The 20,694-nt window shown below is 36.3% G+C and overlaps 1 protein-coding gene across 8 annotated transcripts in view; it reads left to right on the top strand.

Annotated features, from left to right (window-relative positions):
- The window catches only part of VPS8 (VPS8 subunit of CORVET complex), a 250,022-nt gene that overhangs the window by 56,065 nt on the left and 173,263 nt on the right, over positions 1-20,694 (top strand). For all 8 annotated transcript variants that reach the window (XM_007083608.2, XM_042956666.1, XM_042956660.1 and 5 more), the window contains 5 exons: positions 2,450-2,524; positions 3,397-3,432; positions 4,571-4,661; positions 5,054-5,100; positions 6,965-7,054. In XM_007083608.2, coding sequence (XP_007083670.1) covers positions 2,450-2,524; positions 3,397-3,432; positions 4,571-4,661; positions 5,054-5,100; positions 6,965-7,054 — 339 coding nt within the window. The remainder of the gene's footprint in view (positions 1-2,449; positions 2,525-3,396; positions 3,433-4,570; positions 4,662-5,053; positions 5,101-6,964; positions 7,055-20,694) is intronic.

Here is a 20,694-nt window from a genome sequence, read left to right as displayed (position 1 = left end):
ATAAATTGTTGAAGGAATCATCAGAGTAAGTCTGGGAAGAACCCAAATATTTGGAATTTAAACCACACTTTTATAAATAACCCATGAGTCAAAGAAGAAATCTCAGAGGAAATTGGAATATATTTTAAACTGCATGAAAATGAAATTACGACATATCAAAATCTGGGGCCTACAGTTAAATCAGTTTTTAAGAGTAACTTACAGCATTAAATACGTATATTAGGAAAGAAGAAAAATCTCAAATTAATGCCCTAAGCTTCTACCTTAATTAAGGAAATAGGGAAATATAACTTAGATTGAAGAAAGAAATAAAAAGGTGAACACCAATCAATTAAATAGAAAATCAACAGACCTTAGAGAAAATCAAAGGAATCAAAAGCTGGTTCTTTAAAAGAGAAATAAAATTGATAAGCCTCTAGTGAGACTAATTAAGGAAAAGGGAAGACACAGTTACCAGTATCAGGAATGGAAGAGGTGTTATCACTGTAGAGAGTATAGATATTAAAAAGATAATGTGCATAATTTTATGCCAATGAATTCAACAACTTTTGGTGAAATGGAAAAATTCTTTGGAATGCACAGATTACCAAAGCTGACTCAAAAGCAATAGAAAGTCTAAGTCACTGTACATCAGTTAAAGAAATGATTGGTTCTCTACAGAGAAGCCCCAGGCCCAGACAGCTTCACTGGTGAAGTCTATCATATTTAAGGAAAAAAAAAAAAAACTGTACACAAAAATCTTTAAAAAATGGAGGAAAAGGGAGCATGTAACTCTTTTTATGAGATTAGATTGATGATAAAATCAGACAAAGATACTACAATAGAGAACACTACAGATTAATATCCTCATAAGCATAGAAGCAAAAATACTCAAAATATTAGCAAATGGAAATAAGCAATGTATAATAAGAGTACTAAAATGAGCAAATGGTGTTTATCCAAGGCATGCAAGGGTGCTTAACATTCAAAATCAATATAATTTACCGTACTAGTTGATTGTAAAAGAAAAACCATAATATCATCTCAGAAGTAAGTATTTGACAAAGTTCGATAGCCATTCCTGAGAAAGTCACGGCAAACTGGGAATAGAAGGGAACTTTTTCAACCTGATAATCAAGGGCATCTACAAAATCTTAAAGCTAACATCATACTTAAAGTAGTATTGCCAAAAAAACCCCCCAAAATCAAAGATGCTGATTCTGATCAAGCATCTTCTAGAGAAAATATGGAAGACAGAGGAACATGTTAAAAGATTCCATGTGGATGCAGTTAGCAAAATCCAGATAGTGGGAAACTATGGAATTAAGCGTTCCAGTTTCTTCAACAGTTAACTTCAAGGAAAATAAAGGTTTGAGAGAGATGGAGTCAAACCTATAAATTAAAAGAAAATTAAGGCACCTATCAGCCAGCTCCAACATGTGGCCTTTCATTGGATCTTAGATTTAGTCAAATGAAATGTAGAAAAAGCAAAAACAAAACAACAAAAATCTCAACAACATTTGACATTTATGAGACCATTTGAAATCTAAACACTGGATATTTCATACTAAGGAATGATTGTTAAATTTTTAAAAATATGCTAATGAAGTTGTGGTTATGTTAAAAAGGACTAATTTATGCATATACTGAATTTTTATAAATGAAATACTCAAAGTCTGAGATTCATCTCAAAATTACACTGTGTATAGGGGAGTCAGTGGGAATATAGGTGAGACAAGATTGGTGATGATACTGGTAATTAATGAAGCTGATTAATGGATGGAGAGTATTCTGTCTACTTTTGGACATGTTTTTAAATTTCATAGCTTAAGTTTAAAAGTTATCCTAGTTATCAGTTATTGGCCATTTGCATATTTTGGGACATTTATAAATGTTAATATATTTAAGTTTCATGGAAACTGCATGGTTTTTCAAAGATGAAAGATGAATATCAGAAGTTTGAAACATGTTTAGGGTCATACCTTAAGTGACCGAGCCAAAATTGGCAATCCAAATTTATCACATGGTAGGTTTCATTTCTCTTTTGCTGGGCTATGCTGACTTCCATATATTATTCTGCTTTGTCTTCCAGTTTCTTCTTGTGTTTTATATTGATGTTTATTTCAAAGAACATAGAGGTGCCATTTTCAAACAGCCCTATTCTTTGTCAGAAGCAGTGAATACCTGTCTTCCAGTAATGGGCAGGTTGCAGCATTTTCCCTTTAGATTTAGAAAGTTGGCTTATTCTTCCCATTTTTGTATTATTCTGAAAAATAAAAAGGCCGTGGGTAGGCAGAGAATTAACTTTTTGCACTTTGTCTTTTCTGCCACTTCACTGACTGGCGCTTGACTGACATTTTTCCCTCACTAATTTGTAGGATAAAACTGTTGATCTAAAATGTCTGTGTAATTGACATTCTTTAAAATGTCAATTCTCTAATACATGTTATTTTTACTTTTTTTTTTATAGGCTTTGGTTGGAGAGAAGGCTTGTTATCAGTCCATCAGTAGTTACGGTGGTCAGATCTTTTACTTGGGGACAAAAGTAAGCTCTTCCACTCTGACTTGACATCTGTTTGTGCCAGGATAGTTGCGGCTGAAGGGGGTTGCTGGTACAGAGAGCAGTGCATTACAGAGTGCATATTGATCATCAGGAATCTAACACTTTTAGGGTGTGTGTGTGTGTGTGTGTGTGTGTGTGTGTGTGTGTGTGTATTTTATTTTTTTTTAGGGGATTTAGTTTTTAAGTAACCACTGTGCCCAGTGTGGGGCTTGTACTCACAATCCTGAGATCAACGGTTGCATGCTCTAATGACTGAGCCAGCCAGGTGCCCCTTTCAGGGGTATATAGTTGTGATTTTTAGCTAATTTATTTTGTCTGTCAGACATTTTTACTTTCATTTAGGTTCTAGGATGCTTATTTTCTTGATTCAAAGATATACTTTCATAATCTTTACATTTATGGTTTTCAAGACGAGGAAGATAGCTTATCATGTATATTTGTCATATCCTTTAGCTTAGATCAGCTTAGGATATATTAAAATGCATTGAGGTATTTGACTTAAAATAGAATCACCGGAATAAGAGCTTGCTTGTATATCAATTTGTTCCTTGCTTTTTTTTTTTAACTTAGAGAAATATTCATTATTAAAATTCAAAATATTACAGAGATTTGGGGCATTCTTTGTTTCTTGCCAGTGGAATTAATTCCTTGGACTGCAGACTTAACTTTAAATATTTGTTTGATTTACTCTTTAATGTGGGCCCTTGAAAACCCTTTAGTAAATACTTCTAATTGTACTATGAAATATTTTTACCTAAAGAGATGTAAAATGAGATGCAGGACTGGGACGAATGTGTCTCCCAAACTAAGCTGTTAAAGATGATCATTTTAATTATTGTTTCTTTATTTTCTAGTCTGTTTATGTGATGATGCTGAGAAGCTGGAGAGAGGTGAGTTCAAAGTAATTTTATATGCTAGAGCTGTTGAATTGATTAGCATCTTAACATTGTGTTTTGACTTTGCAGGAAAAGATTATTTGGATTTGTGCTTTTTAATTTCAGAAGTATACATCAAATCTTTATAACTATTAGGTACTTGATTTCCTAATACTGACTATAAATTAGGATTAGATTTAGCTACAAAAGTCAGGAAATTTAAAATAACAGTGGCTTCAATAAGATTTCTGTCTAATGTAAAAACAATCTGGAGGTAGTAGGTAGTCTGTGGCTAGTGTGGCAGCTCAGTGGTCTTTAGTATACTGTCCTATTCCACCATTCTTGTGTGTGGATTCTAGTCTCAAAGTCATTTAATGTTCCATTGTGGCTGCCGGAGCTCCAGCTGTTAAGTCCACATTCCAGGAAGGAGGAAGGGGAAGAGAAGGGCTGGCGCCTGCCTTTTAAGGTTATCCCCAAGAAAGGCCAAACTTTTCCACTTATTTATCATTGGCTAGAACTTAGTCACATGGCCCCAAGTGGCTACAAGGGAGTCTTAGAAGTGTCCTTTTGCTGGTATATTGCTGTCTCAGGTAAACTTGGGATTTGTTACTAAGGAGGAGGGAATGGAGGCACCTCGGTGACTCAGTCCGTTGAGTGTCTGTCTGACTTCGGCTCAGGTCATGATCTCACGACTCCTGAGTTCGAGCCCCACGCCAGGCTCTGTGCTGACAGCTCAGAACCTGGAGCTCACTTCTGATTCTGTCTCTCCTCCCACCCCCACCCCTTCCCACTCACGCTCTATCTCTCTTTCTCCTTCCAAAATAAATAAAAACATTAAAAAAATTTTAAAAACAAGGGAGGAGGGTGTGAATGGATGTTGTGGTAAACAACTAACCTTTTCTGTTACAGTGACATTCCAGCTATTTCCTCTTTTCATATTTAGGCCTTGTGGCTACCTGTATTAGCCCATACAATCACTGTACTATGTAGTGCTTTAAGAAATTGTTTTCATAGAAATAACATAGTCACATGATTATTGGAATAATTTTAGCTGTTAAGCAATAACGTCTGAAAAGGTATTAGGTAGAATAGGAATTCTACCTAGTAGTTGGTCAGACAAAGGGGTTTAGCTTCTCTCATTTACTCATTTTAGAGAGTGGATCATCTTCTGAAACAAGATTGTCTTACAGAAGCCTTGGCTCTTGCATGGTCTTTCCATGAAGGAAAAGCAAAAGCAGTAGTGGGTAAGTTGACAGAATACCAGTGTAGTAGACATTGTTTTTCTGGAGTAGAGAAAATGAATACTGATCACTCATAGGACATTTTTTAGCATAGCGTTCAAATATTTTCTAAACAAGATGTCATCAAACCTTACAGACTTCCAGTGAAAAAGGTTAATGACAAATACAGGACATAGAATTTTAAATGTTGATTTTAAAGTTCTTTAATTTCATAAGGAGAATTTATAGTTGGAATAAAAAGAAAGTACGTTGATAGGTTATCTGATCCAATAGATGTGAGATGCTCTTACTATGGCATATTAGCCAATACTTTGATATCTAAGGATTGTTATAATTATGCCTTTTGTTAGCACATTATGGATTTTGTTTTTATGCTGAATTTTGCTTCTCTGCAGGATTATCAGGGGATGCCAGTAAGCGAAAGGCTGTTGTTGCAGATCGGGTGAGTATTTTAATAGGTGCTTTACTAGGGTACAGTACAGATTTGCCTTTGGTATCAGCTAATAATTTTGGGGCATGATTAGGTAAATGGCTACAGTCAAGGAGAGAGTGTGTAAAAAAACAAGTGTATAATTCCCTGGTGTCATCTTGAATTCTTTTAAACTTTCTTCTTATCACCTTTCTTTTTTTCCCTTGCTCACTCCCTTATGACAATGATAAAATTGTAAAACAAAACAAAACAAAAAAAAAGAGCCAAAGGACAGCAGAAAGGAGGACGGAAAAACTCAGGGATCTGGATTATTTATGAGTGTGATTATATATAGCCCATAGAAAGTTGACAGTTGTTAGTTTTTATGAACAGATAAGTAATTATGAGAAATACTACACATGCAAGTGTTTGTGTTGCCTGAGGTAACAGAGATGGCTGATTTTATTATTATTAATTAGCATTAATATGATTAATGCCAATATTTAATATTGACTTTGTTTTCCTAATCTAGACCTGGTTGAATTTAAATTCATTTATTATAGTCATTCTTCTCAGTTTTTATTGTGCAAGTGCATTGGTAAAAATTACATTCCAAAATAAGTGTAAGCATATAGAAAACATGAATAGAAATTGGTCACTCTTCAGACTCATGAATGATTAATTGTCTCAGTGTTAGCTAAAATACTTTAGGAATTTATGTTCTGTCTGTGTTCTCGAGGCAAAGACCTACAGCAGAGCTTTCTGAAGACCTTAACTTTGATTTTTCATTTCCTGAGCAACAGAGGTACTACTGAGTCTAGAACCTGGAGATTAGCAAATCAGTACTAGCCCTGAGGCTCTAAGAAATTAGTCTGAGGTTAAAAATATTGGGAAATAAAGCCACTGAATTTTTTTTTTTCAATATGTGAAATTTATTGTCAAATGAATGCAAATTGGTGCAGCCACTCTGGAAAACAGTGTGGAGGTTCCTCAAAAAATTAAAAATAGACCTACCCTATGACCCAGCAATAGCACTGCTAGGAATTTACCCAAGGGATACGGGAGTACTGATGCATAGGGGCACTTGTACCCCAATGTTTATAGCAGCACTCTCAACAATAACTAAATTATGGAAAGAGACTAAATGTCCATCAACTGATGAACGGATAAAGAAATTGTGGTTTATATACACAATGGAGTACTACGTGGCAATGAGAAAGAATAAAATATGGCCCTTTGTAGCAACATGGATGGAACTGGAGAGTGTGATGCTAAGTGAAATAAGCCATACAGAGAAAGACAGATACCATATGTGTTCACTCTTATGTGGATTCTGAGAAACTTAACAGAAACCCATGGGGGAGGGGAAGGAAAAAAAAAAAAAAAAAAAGAGGTTAGAGTGGGAGAGAGCCAAAGCATAAGAGACTCTTAAAAACTGCCACTGAATTTTTTAAATTATATATATATGTATAAAACATGTAAATATACATTTATACATATATATTTTATATATATATATATATATATATTTTTTTTTTAATTTTAAGTTATATCTTTGGGGTGCCTGGGTGGTTCAGTCGGTTGGGTGTCCGACTTCAGCTCAGGTCATGATCTCACAGTCCGTGAGTTCGAGCCCTGCGTCAGGCTCTGTGCTGACAGCTCAGAGCCTGGAGCCTGCTTCAGATTCTGTGTCTCCCTCTCTCTCTGCCCCTCCCCTGCTCGTGCTCTGTCTCTATCTATTTCAAAAATAAATAAAAACATTAAAAAATTTTTTTTACAAAGTTATATCTTTAATAAAACTCAATTCTGTATTATTTAGGAGGACCTACATATATTAAGTATTGAAAAATTTTAGAGATATATTTTAATTTTCTATACAAGGCTGTTTTCCTTACAGATGGTAGAAATCCTATTCCACTATGCAGATCGAGCTCTGAAAAAGTGTCCAGACCAGGGAAAAATCCAAGTGATGGAGCAGCATTTTCAGGTACACCTTTGCATGTGCTTCTAATAGACATTGCTATGAATAGGTCTAATACTGCTCTTTTATATTACTTGAGAATAGGGCTTTCATGTTTTGGTTAAACATTTGCAGCATTCAAAACTTTATTGCAGGGCTTTTGGAGCATTCTAATGAAATTTTGAAGTAATAGGTAACATGGGGATAGATGGTAAAATGTGGAGTGTTGATGCTTAGGTCTAGTGCCTTATGGATGGCAAGGATGTGTACATGAGGGTATATACCTCATATATACCTATAGGTATATACCTATGAACTGACACCTCCCAGTGGCTGACACCTGGCTGATGACTAACATTTATGTTAACTAGGCTAGTTGGAGAAGAGGTGTACCACCAAGGTTTAAATTTAGTTCTCCTAGGAGCACCTGTGATTCAACAACAGCTTGGTTACCTAAAAAAAAAAAAAAAAAAAAACAACAAAAAACAAAAAAAAAAAACACAAAAAGATCTCTAAAACATGCAGGTGAAAGATCTTTAGTTTCTGATGGAACTCATTGAAAATGGAAGTCAGGGAACGGTTTAAAGACATGTACAATTTTTGTTATGTGAGTTTTACTGTTTGTAGTGATCACCAGTTATATTTATTGCAAATTTCTGTTTGTCCTTCTCCATTTTTTAGAGTTCCCTCGCCTCTCCCTTCCCTGCCTTCACTTGTAACAATTATTGGAGGGTCTAATACAGGAGTCAGTGAACATTTTCTAAGAAGGGCCATGATGGGCAAATTTAGGCTTTGTGGGGAGCATATGGTCTGTGTCATATGTTCCTCTTTGTTTTCTTTCTTTCTTCTTTCTTTTAAACAACGCTTAAAAAATGTAAAAACCATTCTTAGCTGTGAGCCATTCAGAAACAGGCTGTGGGCGGGACTTGGCCATGGGCCAAAGTGTGCACCTCCTGGTCTTACACGTATTAGGCACTGGACATACAGTGTGTAAAATAGACATGGTCCTCGCTGTCTTAAAGTTTGCACTCCAGTCAAGGTTATTTTTCTTGTTTACATTAATGGAAACATTTAAAAGACATCTAAGGGTTTTGAAGTTCTAAAGAGCAGGCACAGCTTATCTATTTACATATCTATTTACTTGATGCTAGTAACTTTGGAAGACAAGGCTAGAGATGGAAGGTATGAGAGAAGGATTTGGTTTCCTGAGCTGTACTCTTTAATGTCATAGTAGTGGGCTTCTGGCAGGGTAACTCTTATTACTATTTGACTGCAAGCTCATTACATTTATCAATAAAATAGAGAAATGAGCCCCTATAAAATTACGGAAAAAGGTAACTTAAGAGGAAGGCGTACGGCAGAAAGAAAGCACATGGGGACAATACTGTTTGGCAGCAATATCTTGTATATAAATTTTGTATACCATTGCAGCGTAAATAGAATACAGTATTTTAACAAGGGGATGTCTATTACCTTGAAGTGATGAGATGGTACTTATGAAAGAACTCTGGCTATTGAAAGGTACACCTTGTTGAAAAAAAAAGAAAAAACCATAGGGAACACTGGGAGGGCCTAATGAGGGGTGTGTGTATGTGTGATACAGAAACCACAGTGCTGGGGAAGGATATGGCAGAGAGCTATAAAAGAAAGGAAAAAAAGTGATGTTCTGGTGGAGCAATATGAAAGAATCTTGGCATGACAGGGACTATAGATGATTGTTTCTTTTTTTTTTTTTTTTTTTTAATTTCAAGAGCATGAGTGAGGGAGGGGCAGAGAGAGAGAATCCCAAGCAGACTCTGTGCTTTCTGCACAGAGCCCAACACGAGGGTTGATCTCACAAACCATGAGATCATGACCTGAGCTGAAATCAAGAGGCGGACGCTTAAACCACTGAGCCACCCAGGCGCCCCTATAGATGATTGCTTCTAATGCAGTTTATAAAATTTACAGAGAAACAAACTGTAGTAGTAATGTGTTGTTCAACTTCTAGATATATGTTGGAAGTTTCATTCTGCTAAAAGAATATCTCCTACAAATTTTTGATTTATTAATGATTTAGTCTCATAGAAGCTGAAGGAAACAATGGTGAACCATTATTCTGGATTTACTTTTTACCAGTAATTGGGGGAATAGAGTAGATAGACTCCTAAGGGAAAAAAATACCACTTTATTTTAAAGATTGTAATAATGTTGCAAAATAAGCTCAGCTTGAATCCTGTGAGAAAGTACATGTTTCAGAAGAAAACTATGGGCACAGTCTCATGGTTATAGGCCTCAAAATACAAATGGATTCACAAAGAACAGGAAATTCTTAAATTTTGACATAATAACCACAAAAATTCAAAGAGAATGGAAATGGGGATGAGTGTTGAGAGAAGTGTCTGTCTACAAAGCACAGAACAGCTACAAAAGATGGAGAGAGGCAGATAATCAAAGATCTATGTAAAAAGCAGCATGAACCTGTAGGACTGTCAGAAGGGAAAATAGTACCTGGATTGTGCCTACTAACATGCTAAGGGTTACAAAATAAGGGATTGTGACCAAGATTCACTGAGTATATTCTACATGCCAAGCACTGTGTAAAGTTTTTCGTATTTAATTTTTATTTAATTCTCACAACAACCCCATGGAGATAGATACTGTTTTTAATCCCAATGCATAGATGAGGAAAGTTAGGTTGGGAGAAATTAGGTGATTTTCCAAGGTAACATTGCTGGTAAGTGTTGGGGTCGGTACTCCAATCCAGGCCTTTGACTTCAAAGCCCAGCTCTTACCTAACTAGTGTTCTGTATGGTTATTTTCAGAACAAGTGCAAGGAAAAGATCGGTGAGAAAGGGGTGATGTTAACAGATGATCAAGGATGAGAATGACAGCAGACATCTAAGCCATTTAATGCTTACTATGTGGCAGGCACTGTTAATAATGCTTTACATATATTAACTCATTTAATTCTTTCATAACTGTGTAAGATGAGTCCTGTTATTATTCATATGTATAGATGAGACTGAGGCACAGAGAGGTTACAGGTTACACAGTTCATAAATGATAGAACTGGGATTAGAATTCAGGAAGTTGGGCTTCAGGGTCCACATCTGGATTGCTATACTGTACTGAAGAAGAGCACTTCTTATTTTGCTCCCATTTTCATAAGCAAAGAGAATGGTCTTTAAAGTGGAAAAATCTAGTTAAAAATATATTAAAAAGCTGAAGGCCAGCATATGTGATATATAGTTAGTTGCATAATGATTGTTTAAAACTCAAAACTCAGTAGAATTATAACCCAGGATACTGTTTGAACAGTCTGTGTCACTATTCATAATTTTTAAGTAACTTTGGATCGGTTTTTTTTAAATAAAGCATATTCAAATAAGCATGGATGCCTCAGCAGAGGAGACACAATTTATTTCACTCAGGAGGACAATTTTCTTCTGAAAAAGATGATCTTCAGTCCATTAGGATGAGTGAAATCCATGTATGGTTGGCTATGAATCTGCCATTTTAAGTGTTTGATCTTAATTAGTTAATCATGAAATAATTAAATAAGTTGGCTCTTAGAGTTTTTTTTAAAGGAAGAGTGGACTTAAGAAATTATCCACCGATAGTTCCAGTGTGGTGTATGAATGTTGTCTGTGAGCTTGCTTGAAATTGACCACGTTAAACTCATAAATTGCCGTTTTGAAAGGAATTTGAGGACAGCATATCCATGGAATGCCTATTACATAATGTCTTGGTTTCATTAAAGCGTTTGTCTGAATTTTCCATTTTCCTAATGGCTGAAATAGATTGATGAGTAGTAAATAGATAAGTAAATAGTAAGTAGATTTGTAGCTAGATAAACATCCCTACCCAAAGAGTATTCTTTGGTGGCTTGGTATTAATTACCATGTTAGGGCTCTTTCCTGTGCAATTTTTAAAAAAATTTTTTTTTAACGTTTATTTATTTTTGAGATAGAGAGAGACAGAGCATGAACAGGGGAGGGGCAGAGAGAGAGGGAGACACAGAATCTGAAACAGGCTCCAGGCTCTGGGCTGTCAGCACAGAGCCTGACGTGGGGCTCGAACTCACGGACTGTGAGATCATGAACTGAACCGAAGTCGGACGCTTAACCGACCGAGCCACCCAGGCGCCCCCTTGTGCAATTTTTTATAATTGATTTGGGGTGACGATTTAGTGAGTGACTTGTCAAATATAGGTGGGTGGCACCAGGAGTCTGAGTTCAAAATGATCTTGACAAAATGGAACCAAATTGTCATGAGATAAAATTCAACAAGGATGAACATCAAGACTGCATTAGATCCAGATAATTTAAGTACATGAATACTGGTTTGGGAAGATCTAGCTGGATAAGATTTCAGTTGACCACAAACAGCATGAGTTAATAGTGTGTTAAGGCCCAAGATAAAGGTAAGGAATAGTTCCATTGGGCTATTGGTTGGAAATAAAAGCTCTGAGGTATTTATGGACTACTGACAGATTAAGCTACATCCACAACCAGGATGGTGGGAGATTTAAAAATGACTGAAAAAAATATAGTGGGGTTGTTTAATCTGAGGAGTAAGTCAGTGGAAACATGTCTGCCTTCAGTTGATGACGGGCTGTGAAATAGGGGTTTACTGTATTGCAGCAAAAGGAGGGCTAGTATAAGTGGGTGGAAATCAGGATGTGTATTTCAGTCTAAAATTACCCAGGGATAATGTAAAAATGCTCTTGGATTTATGTGCCTCCTACTGTTGAATTTATTGAAATGGAGGAAGACCAGCTGACTAAAGACTTTCTTTGCCAGGCAGGAAGAGCTGATATTCTGTATCAGTGTGAAGAAATGATTGTTGGAAACAGATGACCTCTAATCTAGTGAGTTGAAATTTCTAGTACAACTGGTTTCTATTTCAGTCAAAATACTGAGAATTTATATTTTACCAGCAGGTGGCACTCATGCTTGCTGCCTCAATTTTAATTTTTACCTTTGATGAAGAGCCTCACCTTTTCCTTAGAGTCAGGATATATAATACCATTCAATATTTTTGCTTTTCTCCAAAGATCAATCAATATTTTGTCCTTTCTTAACTATAGAAAGTAATTTTTGGATCGGATAGTAACTTTTTGATAGGCTGTGGCTTTTCTTTATCTGAGAAAAGATTTGAACCTTTAACTATATTTGTATAGTAACTAGTTGGATTAAAAGGAATTAGAGCCACCACTGTTTTCCCAGCATCTGGTTTAGTGCCCTTCAATTTGAGAAATATTTCTTGACAGATTTTTTTTTTTTTTAATATGTGTTTGTATTGTATATAGTGCTTGTCTTGGGCATATGTAGTTTTTTTGGTTTGTTTTTAAGTAGTCTCCATGCCCATCATGGGGCTTGAACTCATGACCCTGAGGTCAAGTGTCCCATACTCTACCAGTTGAGCCAGCCAGGTGCCCCTTGGGCATATGTTTAAATCTAACTCTGGAAGGTTTGAACTGAGAATAGAACTTAGTACAATCACACAGATGTTCATAATCATGACAAATATTATTATGTGCTGTGTGCCTGGCAAGTATCTTATTTAATCTTCATAATATACTTGAGGAGTAGTTATTATTTATCTCCATTTTACAAATGTTTGCATGTGTACACAGACACACAGAGGGTTGAATAACTTGCCTTATGTCATACAACCAATAAACAGAATCAAAGTAGGCACCCAGGCTGTCTGGCACAAGGCGCTTTGAGCCTACAGTCTGCTTAGGTTTCATGCACATTTCATTCTTTGATACTCTCAGACCAATATGTTGTTAACTGGCTCACTTTGAAGCAGAGAGGACTAAGTAATATATAAATTTTAGGAAGATATTGAAATGTATAAAAAAATACATAATTCATTTTAGTATGATCACGGTAATCGTATTTGAATGATTGTGGACCATTTTATTCTTCATCTTATTGGTCCTCCATAGCATTCAACAGTTAATGACTTCTTGAAACTGTCCTGTTGTCTTTTCTCCTATCAGAATTCTCTACTAACTGTTCTAAACTCAGAAGCTGGTCAGTTAACTATGGAAGCAGTTTCATGTATTTTGGAATATTTTATCTTATTATAGTCCTGTTTGTTTATGTAATAGGTAGAGGTATAAATAAACATGGAGAATTTTAATAATATAAATCAAGCTAAAATAATTTGAAAAATAATACAATTTTAAAAGCTCTTAAAAGTAAAGCCTTACATTAATTGTTCTCACACTCTCCTTTCTGCTTCATTTCCACCTCCATGAGCTGCAGATCATTCAAGGCCATTGTTATAGCAGCTGTTGCCATACGTTTTTGTATTAGGAGTTCATGCCAAATAGTGGACAGACTCTAAAAGCTAAATACAGAATGAAGCAATAGGAGCCTTCTTTGTCTAATTCATGTTTCCCTGAGATGATGTGAATAATAAGTATTGGTGTCTAGTACATCACCTTATTCCTGAGGCTTGATTAGAATGTTGGTTCTGGGGAGTCAGGTCTTTCCTAGATTATTTTTTTGTCATACCTGTGAGGAAAAAAAAGGAAAAGTACAAATATACACATACACATACAGAGAAATACCCATATCTACATAGCTACTCATGGTGTCTGTGTACTAATACAGGAATACAGCTGCCTAGTTTTGATAGCCCACAGAGAAAGATCTATTGATCTGTGTATAGGAATGTTTATGTACTTTGGTGTGTGTGTGTATGTGTGTGCATACATATACGTATATATACACATATACATATATGTATACATATATATGAATATGTATGTATTCATTGTAGGGTTTGTTAAAATTTTGAATCATTTTCAAATAATGCAGTGTTCATTGCCTGATTGACTTCTAGAATATAAATTATGAGAATTAATGCTGTTGTTCCAAAAAGCAAAGGAATGTGTCTGCTCATTTCTTCTCACATCACCCTTATGAAAGAAGGAAAGCCAGAGATTATATCTTCAGTTGGCAGATGGTAAGATAGTCACAGTGCAGTAAAATGATCTATTCACTCATTCAAACAATTGACAGGCTTAAATTTAGATTTTCTGTCAGTTCAGTGTTTTATTCACATATCTATATTGCCTTCTTTAATTTTAAATATATACAAATATCTAACAAGAGAAGCAGTTCACCTAGGCCAGTTGATAGGACTGTGCATTGAAGAAGAGATTAGAGAAATAATTGCTTTTTCTTTTTTTGATTTTAATTTTGGAGACCAAAAATATAGACTTTTTTTTTTTAGAGGCATTCTGCAAGTTTTTGAGACTAAGAGGAATATTCTTAAAGCAGGTATTGGCTCACTGTGTTTGCACTGAAAGACTTCAGGCACATAGCCATAAGCAGCGCATAGCACAGCCTGTACTTAATGGCAGAAGGATCAGAAGTTTGCATGTAGGCCCTTGATCTCTCAATATCCTGTGGAGAGGCATGTGTCTCTCCAGACCAGGTCTGGCTGGATGGTCTGAAGGTTTTGCTTCAAGAGAGGGACCTGTCCTTTTCCGTTCTCCTTTCTTTTAGGGCTCTTGTGAGAGCAGCCTTCTAAATGGGTTAAGTGGGGTGATCATCTTGGGCAGCAACTGCTTAAGGTGATTGTAGACTAGTCCTGGAATGTCCTCTGCCCAGTTTTGCCTACAGATCCTGTGCAAAGTTGAGTCTGTGCTTAGTCCTTGCAGTTGGGAGGTAGAGATCTAACTGGTCCCACCTAACTTATTTTCGGGTGTCTAGGAGATTGCCACCAGGGATAATACACTGGACAACCTGCCTTGTCTCTCCATAATTAGATTCTGGAAAGGAAGGTTTAATATATGGAAATAGATTTGGCTTTAAGTAGTATTTTATCTTGTTTATAGTTACAAATGTTCAAAATTGATAAGGACCTGGTTTCTTTAGGAAGCTAGATTGAAAGCATTGCCTTGAGTGATTTAGCTCTATTTAAATGAGTTGAGAACAGCTAGGGGCAGGCATGAGAACTCTGTGTATCCTCTTTCTTTTTTCTTTTAATTAGTTTTGTTTGTTTTGGGATAATTGTAGATTTACATTCAATTGTAAGAAATACAAAGAGATCCCAAGTACCTTCAACTCAGTTTTCTCCAGCGGGAACATCTTGTAAAACTGTATTACAACTGTATAACCAGGATTTTGACCAATACAGTGAAGATACAGAACATTTCCATCACCACAAGGATCCCTCATTTTGCCCTTTTATAGCCACACCTTCTTTCCTCCCATCCTTATCCCCTCTTTAGGCCCTGCCAACCATTAATTATTCCCATTTCTATGATTTTGTCATTTCAGGAATGTCATGTAAATGGAGTTATATAGTATGTAGGCTTTTGGGATCGGCCTTTTTTTTTTTTTTTTTTTTTTTTTAAACTCAGCATAATTCCCTGATGATTCATCTAGGTTGTTGCATTTGTCAGTAGTTTGCTGCTTTTTATTTCTGAGTTGTATTCCCTTCCTAATCTTCATTTAGAACCACATCACACAGTACTGTAATTTTACTTCAACCATAAAACCTAAGAAAACTTAAGACAAGGAAAGCCTATTAACTTTTACCCTTTATTTTTGCTTATCATCTTCTTTCAATGTTCCAGGGTGTCTATTCTTTTGTTTCCTTTCTGATTAGAAAACTTTCATTATCCATTCTTTGGGGGTAGTTTTGCTGGCAGTAGAGTCTTTTCATCATAGAATGTCTTGATTGCCCCTTCATTCTTCAAGGATATTCCAATGAATTTAGTACTCTAGGTTGACAGTTACTTACTTTCAGCACTTGAAAAATACGGCTCTGCCACTTGCCTTGGCCTCCATGGTTTCTGATGAGAAATGCAGTCATTCAAATTGTTTTTCCCTATAGGTAATATGTCATTTCTTTCCTGCCACTTTGAAGATTTCTGGGGTTTTTTTGGTCTTTAGTTTTCAGAAGTTTGAAAATGTATTTGGTGTGGATTCCTTTACATTTGTAATATTTGCATAAATCTGTGTGTTTATGTCTTCTGCCAAATTTGGGGTATTTTTGGCCATTATGTCTTTGAGGACTTTTTGAGTTCTACCTTCTATCTTTTCTCCTGAGACTCTTATGATACATTAGGTCTTTTGTTCTAGCCCCACAAGTCCCTGAGTGTCCCATTTTTTTTTTTTCAGCCTGTTTTCTCCTTCAGATTGGAAATTTCTGTTGTTTGTTCCTTTCTTCCTGTTCATTCATTTTTTTTTTCCCCTCTGAACCATCTATTCTGTTGTTGAGTCCTTAGAGTTTTTTAAACATTCAGTTACTGTATTTTTCAGTTCTAAAATTTTCATTTGGTTATTCTTTATATCTTTTTCTATTTCTGTGATGAAACTTTGTATATTTTCATTTGTTTCAAGATTTCAGTTACTTATTGAGACAACTTTATCATGGCTGTTTTAAAAATCATTGTTAGATCATTCTGACATCTCTGTCATTTTAGTGTTGGCATCTATTGATTACTGCTTTTTAATTCAGTTTGAGATCTTTTTGGTTCTTGGTATGATTTATGATTTCCTTTTGAAATCTAGACATTGTGGATGTCCAGATCTTACTGTGAGACTCCAAATCTTATTTAAACTTTCTGTTTTAGCTGCTTTCTTCTGGTACTGCTCTGATAAGGGAAGGGGTCCTACCTTCTTACTGTTAGGTGGGGGCAAAAGTATAGGTTCCCCTCTCAACCCCCATTAATACCTGATAGAGGGTGCTCATCCTCACTGCTGGACAGAGATGGGGGTTCCTGCCCCTTACTAGGCCTTCTCTGGTACTTCACTGACTAGTTAGGGATAGGAATGTCTCAGTACTGCTCCCCATGTGGCCTCCATCGACACATGGTGAGAGTAGCTTCACTACTGTTCGATTGGGCATTGCTAAAAATTCTAATTATTTTGTAAGTCTCCTCTGACACCACTCCATTGGGCCTCATTACATGAATTCCACTAGCACTCTCCATGTGGGAGGAGTAGGGGTTTGTTACTGCACTCTTAGAACTGAAAGTCCCGACTTTCATAGACTTCTCTGATAACACCCTGCTCAGCAGAGGGAGGACTGGGATACCTTGTTATGTGCTGTGGAGAGTAGAAATCTAGGTTTTCCACACAGCTTTGGCTGGCATGGGTGAGTGTATTAGTCAAGGTTTTCCAGAGAGACAGAACCATTAGGGGGTATAGACGTGTCTCCCCCTTCCCTCTCTCTTTCTCTCTTTATGTGTATATAGAACCACATCACACAGTATTACAATTTTTGCTTCAACCATAAAACATAACTATAAATATATAAATAAAGAGATTATAAGGAGCTAGCTCACTGGATTTGGGAGGCTGAGAAGTCCCAGTATCTTTATTTGGCAAGTTGGAGCCCTGGGAGAGCTAATGTGTAGTTCCAGTCCAACTCTGAAGGCCTCAGAACCAGGAGAGCCGGTGATATAGTTCCAGCTTGAAAGCTGGCAGGCTTGAGACCCAAGAAGAACAGATGTTTCCTTCTGCATTAGGGAGGGCAATCTGCTTTACTGAATCTGACTCATATGCTAATCTCATTTAAAAACATGACACATCAGACACAGCAGAATAATGTTTGACCAAATATTTAGGCACCTTGTGGTCCAGCCAACTTGATACATAAAATTACGCATCACAGTGGGTGTGGGGGCACAGTTTTTTTCTGTGGTGTTTGACCAGAATAGAGCAGATACTGTTACAAGGGGTTTTTGTGGTTTTTTTTCCCGCTAGATTCTTTCTTTTCTGGTTTTTTGGCTAGAGAGAGTAGCTTTCGTTGAGCCTTTTTCTATATGTGTGCCTGGGCATTTCCACCTTGCCAGTCTTCTTCACTTCCAAGTCTGGGATACATGGTAAAAAGGAACCGGGAAGCTCACCACTGTGTTGTTCCTCAGGTCCTGAGATCCCTGGTAGGTCCGCCATCTTCTTCCACCTTTCAGTCTTAGGTTTGTGTTGTATATATTGTCCAGGGATTTTAGGTATATTAGTAGGAGAGATAGGGAAAAATATGTCTGGTCCACCTCCCTAGAAGTGGGAGTCTCCCATGTGTACACTTCTCAAGGCATTGCAAAGTTCGTTGGATGAAGAAAGAGAAGGGAGTGAACAGAAATTTGGAATTGGAGAGAGTTTAGACCAAGAGAACTAAGAAGTGCTGCAGGGAATGGAAGTTGGCGAGAGGCATATAGTAGAGACTTGCAAAGAAGTAATTAAAGTCTACACATGTATTCTGAGACTCTATACCACTTGTAAAACTGCCCCAATTCTTAAATTTTTAATCTTCTCTGCTTAAAACCCCTTCAGTGGTTTTCCATTATGTTAGAATAGAGTCCAGAATCTTGCACATGCCCCTTCGCATCTACTGCCAGCCTTCTCTTTCCATGCTCTGGTCGTACTGTCTCTCCCAATCCCCAAGGTTCTCTGCTGTTTCCTATGTCTGGACTCCTGCAAGTTACTATTCCCTCTCACTGGATGGCGCGTTCATCCCCGTAGTTGGCTTGGTCACTGCTGTCTGTCAGGTATTCACTTAAACATCCCATTCCAAGGAAGGCAGACTTAGGTTAGTTAGGCCTCCTTCCTAACATTCCCCTGGCATTTTGTATTTCCCTTCTCATAACTTTTATCATCCTTCGTTGTTACTTTTTAAAAATCTTTGTACCAGACTATAATATATGTCTGTTTGGTTAAATCTGTATCAACACCTAGCAATGGCCCTGGTCTATAGTAGATACTTTATATAAATACAGTTTACATAAATATGACTTATGCATATTTGTGTGTGTCCTCTAAATGTTCTAGCCAGTTATTTCTGTAGTGTTGAGGTCGACTATACATAGGTGTATTACCTGTGTCATTCAATTTTTTGTATTAGTTACATATTTGTATAATTTAAAAATCAGAAAGTATAGGGTGCCTGGGTGGCTCAGTCAGTTAAGTGTCTGACTCTTGACCTCACCTCAGGTCATGATCCCACAGTTCATGAGATCGAACCCCACATCAGGCTCTGCACTGACAGTGCGGAGCCTGCTTGGGGCTCTCTCTCTGCCCCTCCCCTACTCACTCTTTCTTTTCTGGCTCAAAATAAATATTTAAAATTTTTTTTTTAATTGCAAAGTATAAAAACGTATACAATGAAAAGTCTGCCACCTTGATGCCATCTGCCCAGATTCCACCTGCCTCTCACCATTGTTACTAACTTTTATGTAGATTTCCAGATTTTCTTTACGTAAATACAAGCAAATGTACACAGTTGTAACCACCCACACATTCATATTTTTTTCCTTCTTTAACACAAATTTTTTCCTTGTGATTTTGTATTGTTTTTCTACTTAATATATCTTGGAAATCTTTTTATATTGGTTCACAAAGAATGTCTTTTTTTTCCATTTTGGTAGTTGCATAATATTTTTTTTTTGACGCTAATGGTATTTTTTTTTTTACTTCTGTTTCAGCTTGTTTCTAGTATATAGAAATGCAAGCGATTTTAGTACATTGATCTTCCATCTTGCAACCTTGCTAAACTTGTTTATTCTAATATTTTTTTGGTATATTCCACCAGATTTTCTACAGAGATAATCATGTTGTCCACAAATAAAGACAGGATTATTTATTATTTTCCAATCTGGCAGTCTTTTATTTCTCTTTCTTGCCTTATTACACTGGCTCCAGTATTACCTCCAGTATTAATGTTGAATAGAAATTTTGAAAATTGACATCTTTGTCTTGTTCCCGGTGTTAGTGGGAAAGCATCAGTCTTTGATTTATAAATATGATGATAGCTGTAGTTTTTCAAAAATGCTCATTATCAGGTTGAGGAATTTCTATTTTTAATATCCTAAGAAATGTAAATGTTGTTGGCTTTTGTCAAATTGTTTTTCTTTGTAGAGATGATCATATAGTTTTTCTTTTTATTTGTTAATATGGTGAATAATATTGATTGGTTTTTGAAACCAACTTGGCATACCTGGGAGAAAGTCATGTGGTTATGATGTATAACCATTTTTTTATAAGGACATTTATGTTCACTCTTACGTATTACCCAAAGGATACAAAAATATTTCGAAGGGGCACACGCACCCCATATTTATAGCAGCATTATCAACAATAGTCAAACTATGGACGGAGCCCAAATGTCCATCAGCTAATGAATGGATAAAAAGGAAGTGGTGTGTGTATGTCTGTGTGTGTGTAATAGAATCTTACTCAGGCATCAAAAAGAATGAAATCTTGCCATTTACAACACTGTGGATAGAGCTAGACTGTATGGTAAGTGACATAAGTCAGAGAAAAATAAATACCATATGATTTCACTCATATGTGCAATTTAAGAAACAAAACATTTCATAGGGAAAGGGAAAAGAAAAGAAGGAGGCAAACCATAAGAGACTCTTAACTATAGAGAACAAACTGAAGGTTGCTGGAGGGGAGGTGAGCCGGAGATAGGCTAAATGGATGATGGGTATTAAGGAGGGCACTTGTTGGGATGAACATTGGGTGTTACATGTAAGTGATGAATCACTCAACTCTACTGAAACCAATATTACACTATATGTTAACTAGAATTTAAATAAAAACTTAAAAAGAGTTTTCTTTGTAGGACGGTTTTTAACTACAAATGGAGATTTTTAGGAGGTTATGTATTTCTTCTGTTTCTGGTATTTTCTATCTTTAAAGAGATTT

This window comes from Panthera tigris, chromosome C2, assembly GCF_018350195.1.
Source record: "Panthera tigris isolate Pti1 chromosome C2, P.tigris_Pti1_mat1.1, whole genome shotgun sequence".
Lineage (NCBI taxonomy): Eukaryota > Metazoa > Chordata > Mammalia > Carnivora > Felidae > Panthera > Panthera tigris.
This window is presented reverse-complemented; position numbering and strand designations above follow the sequence as displayed.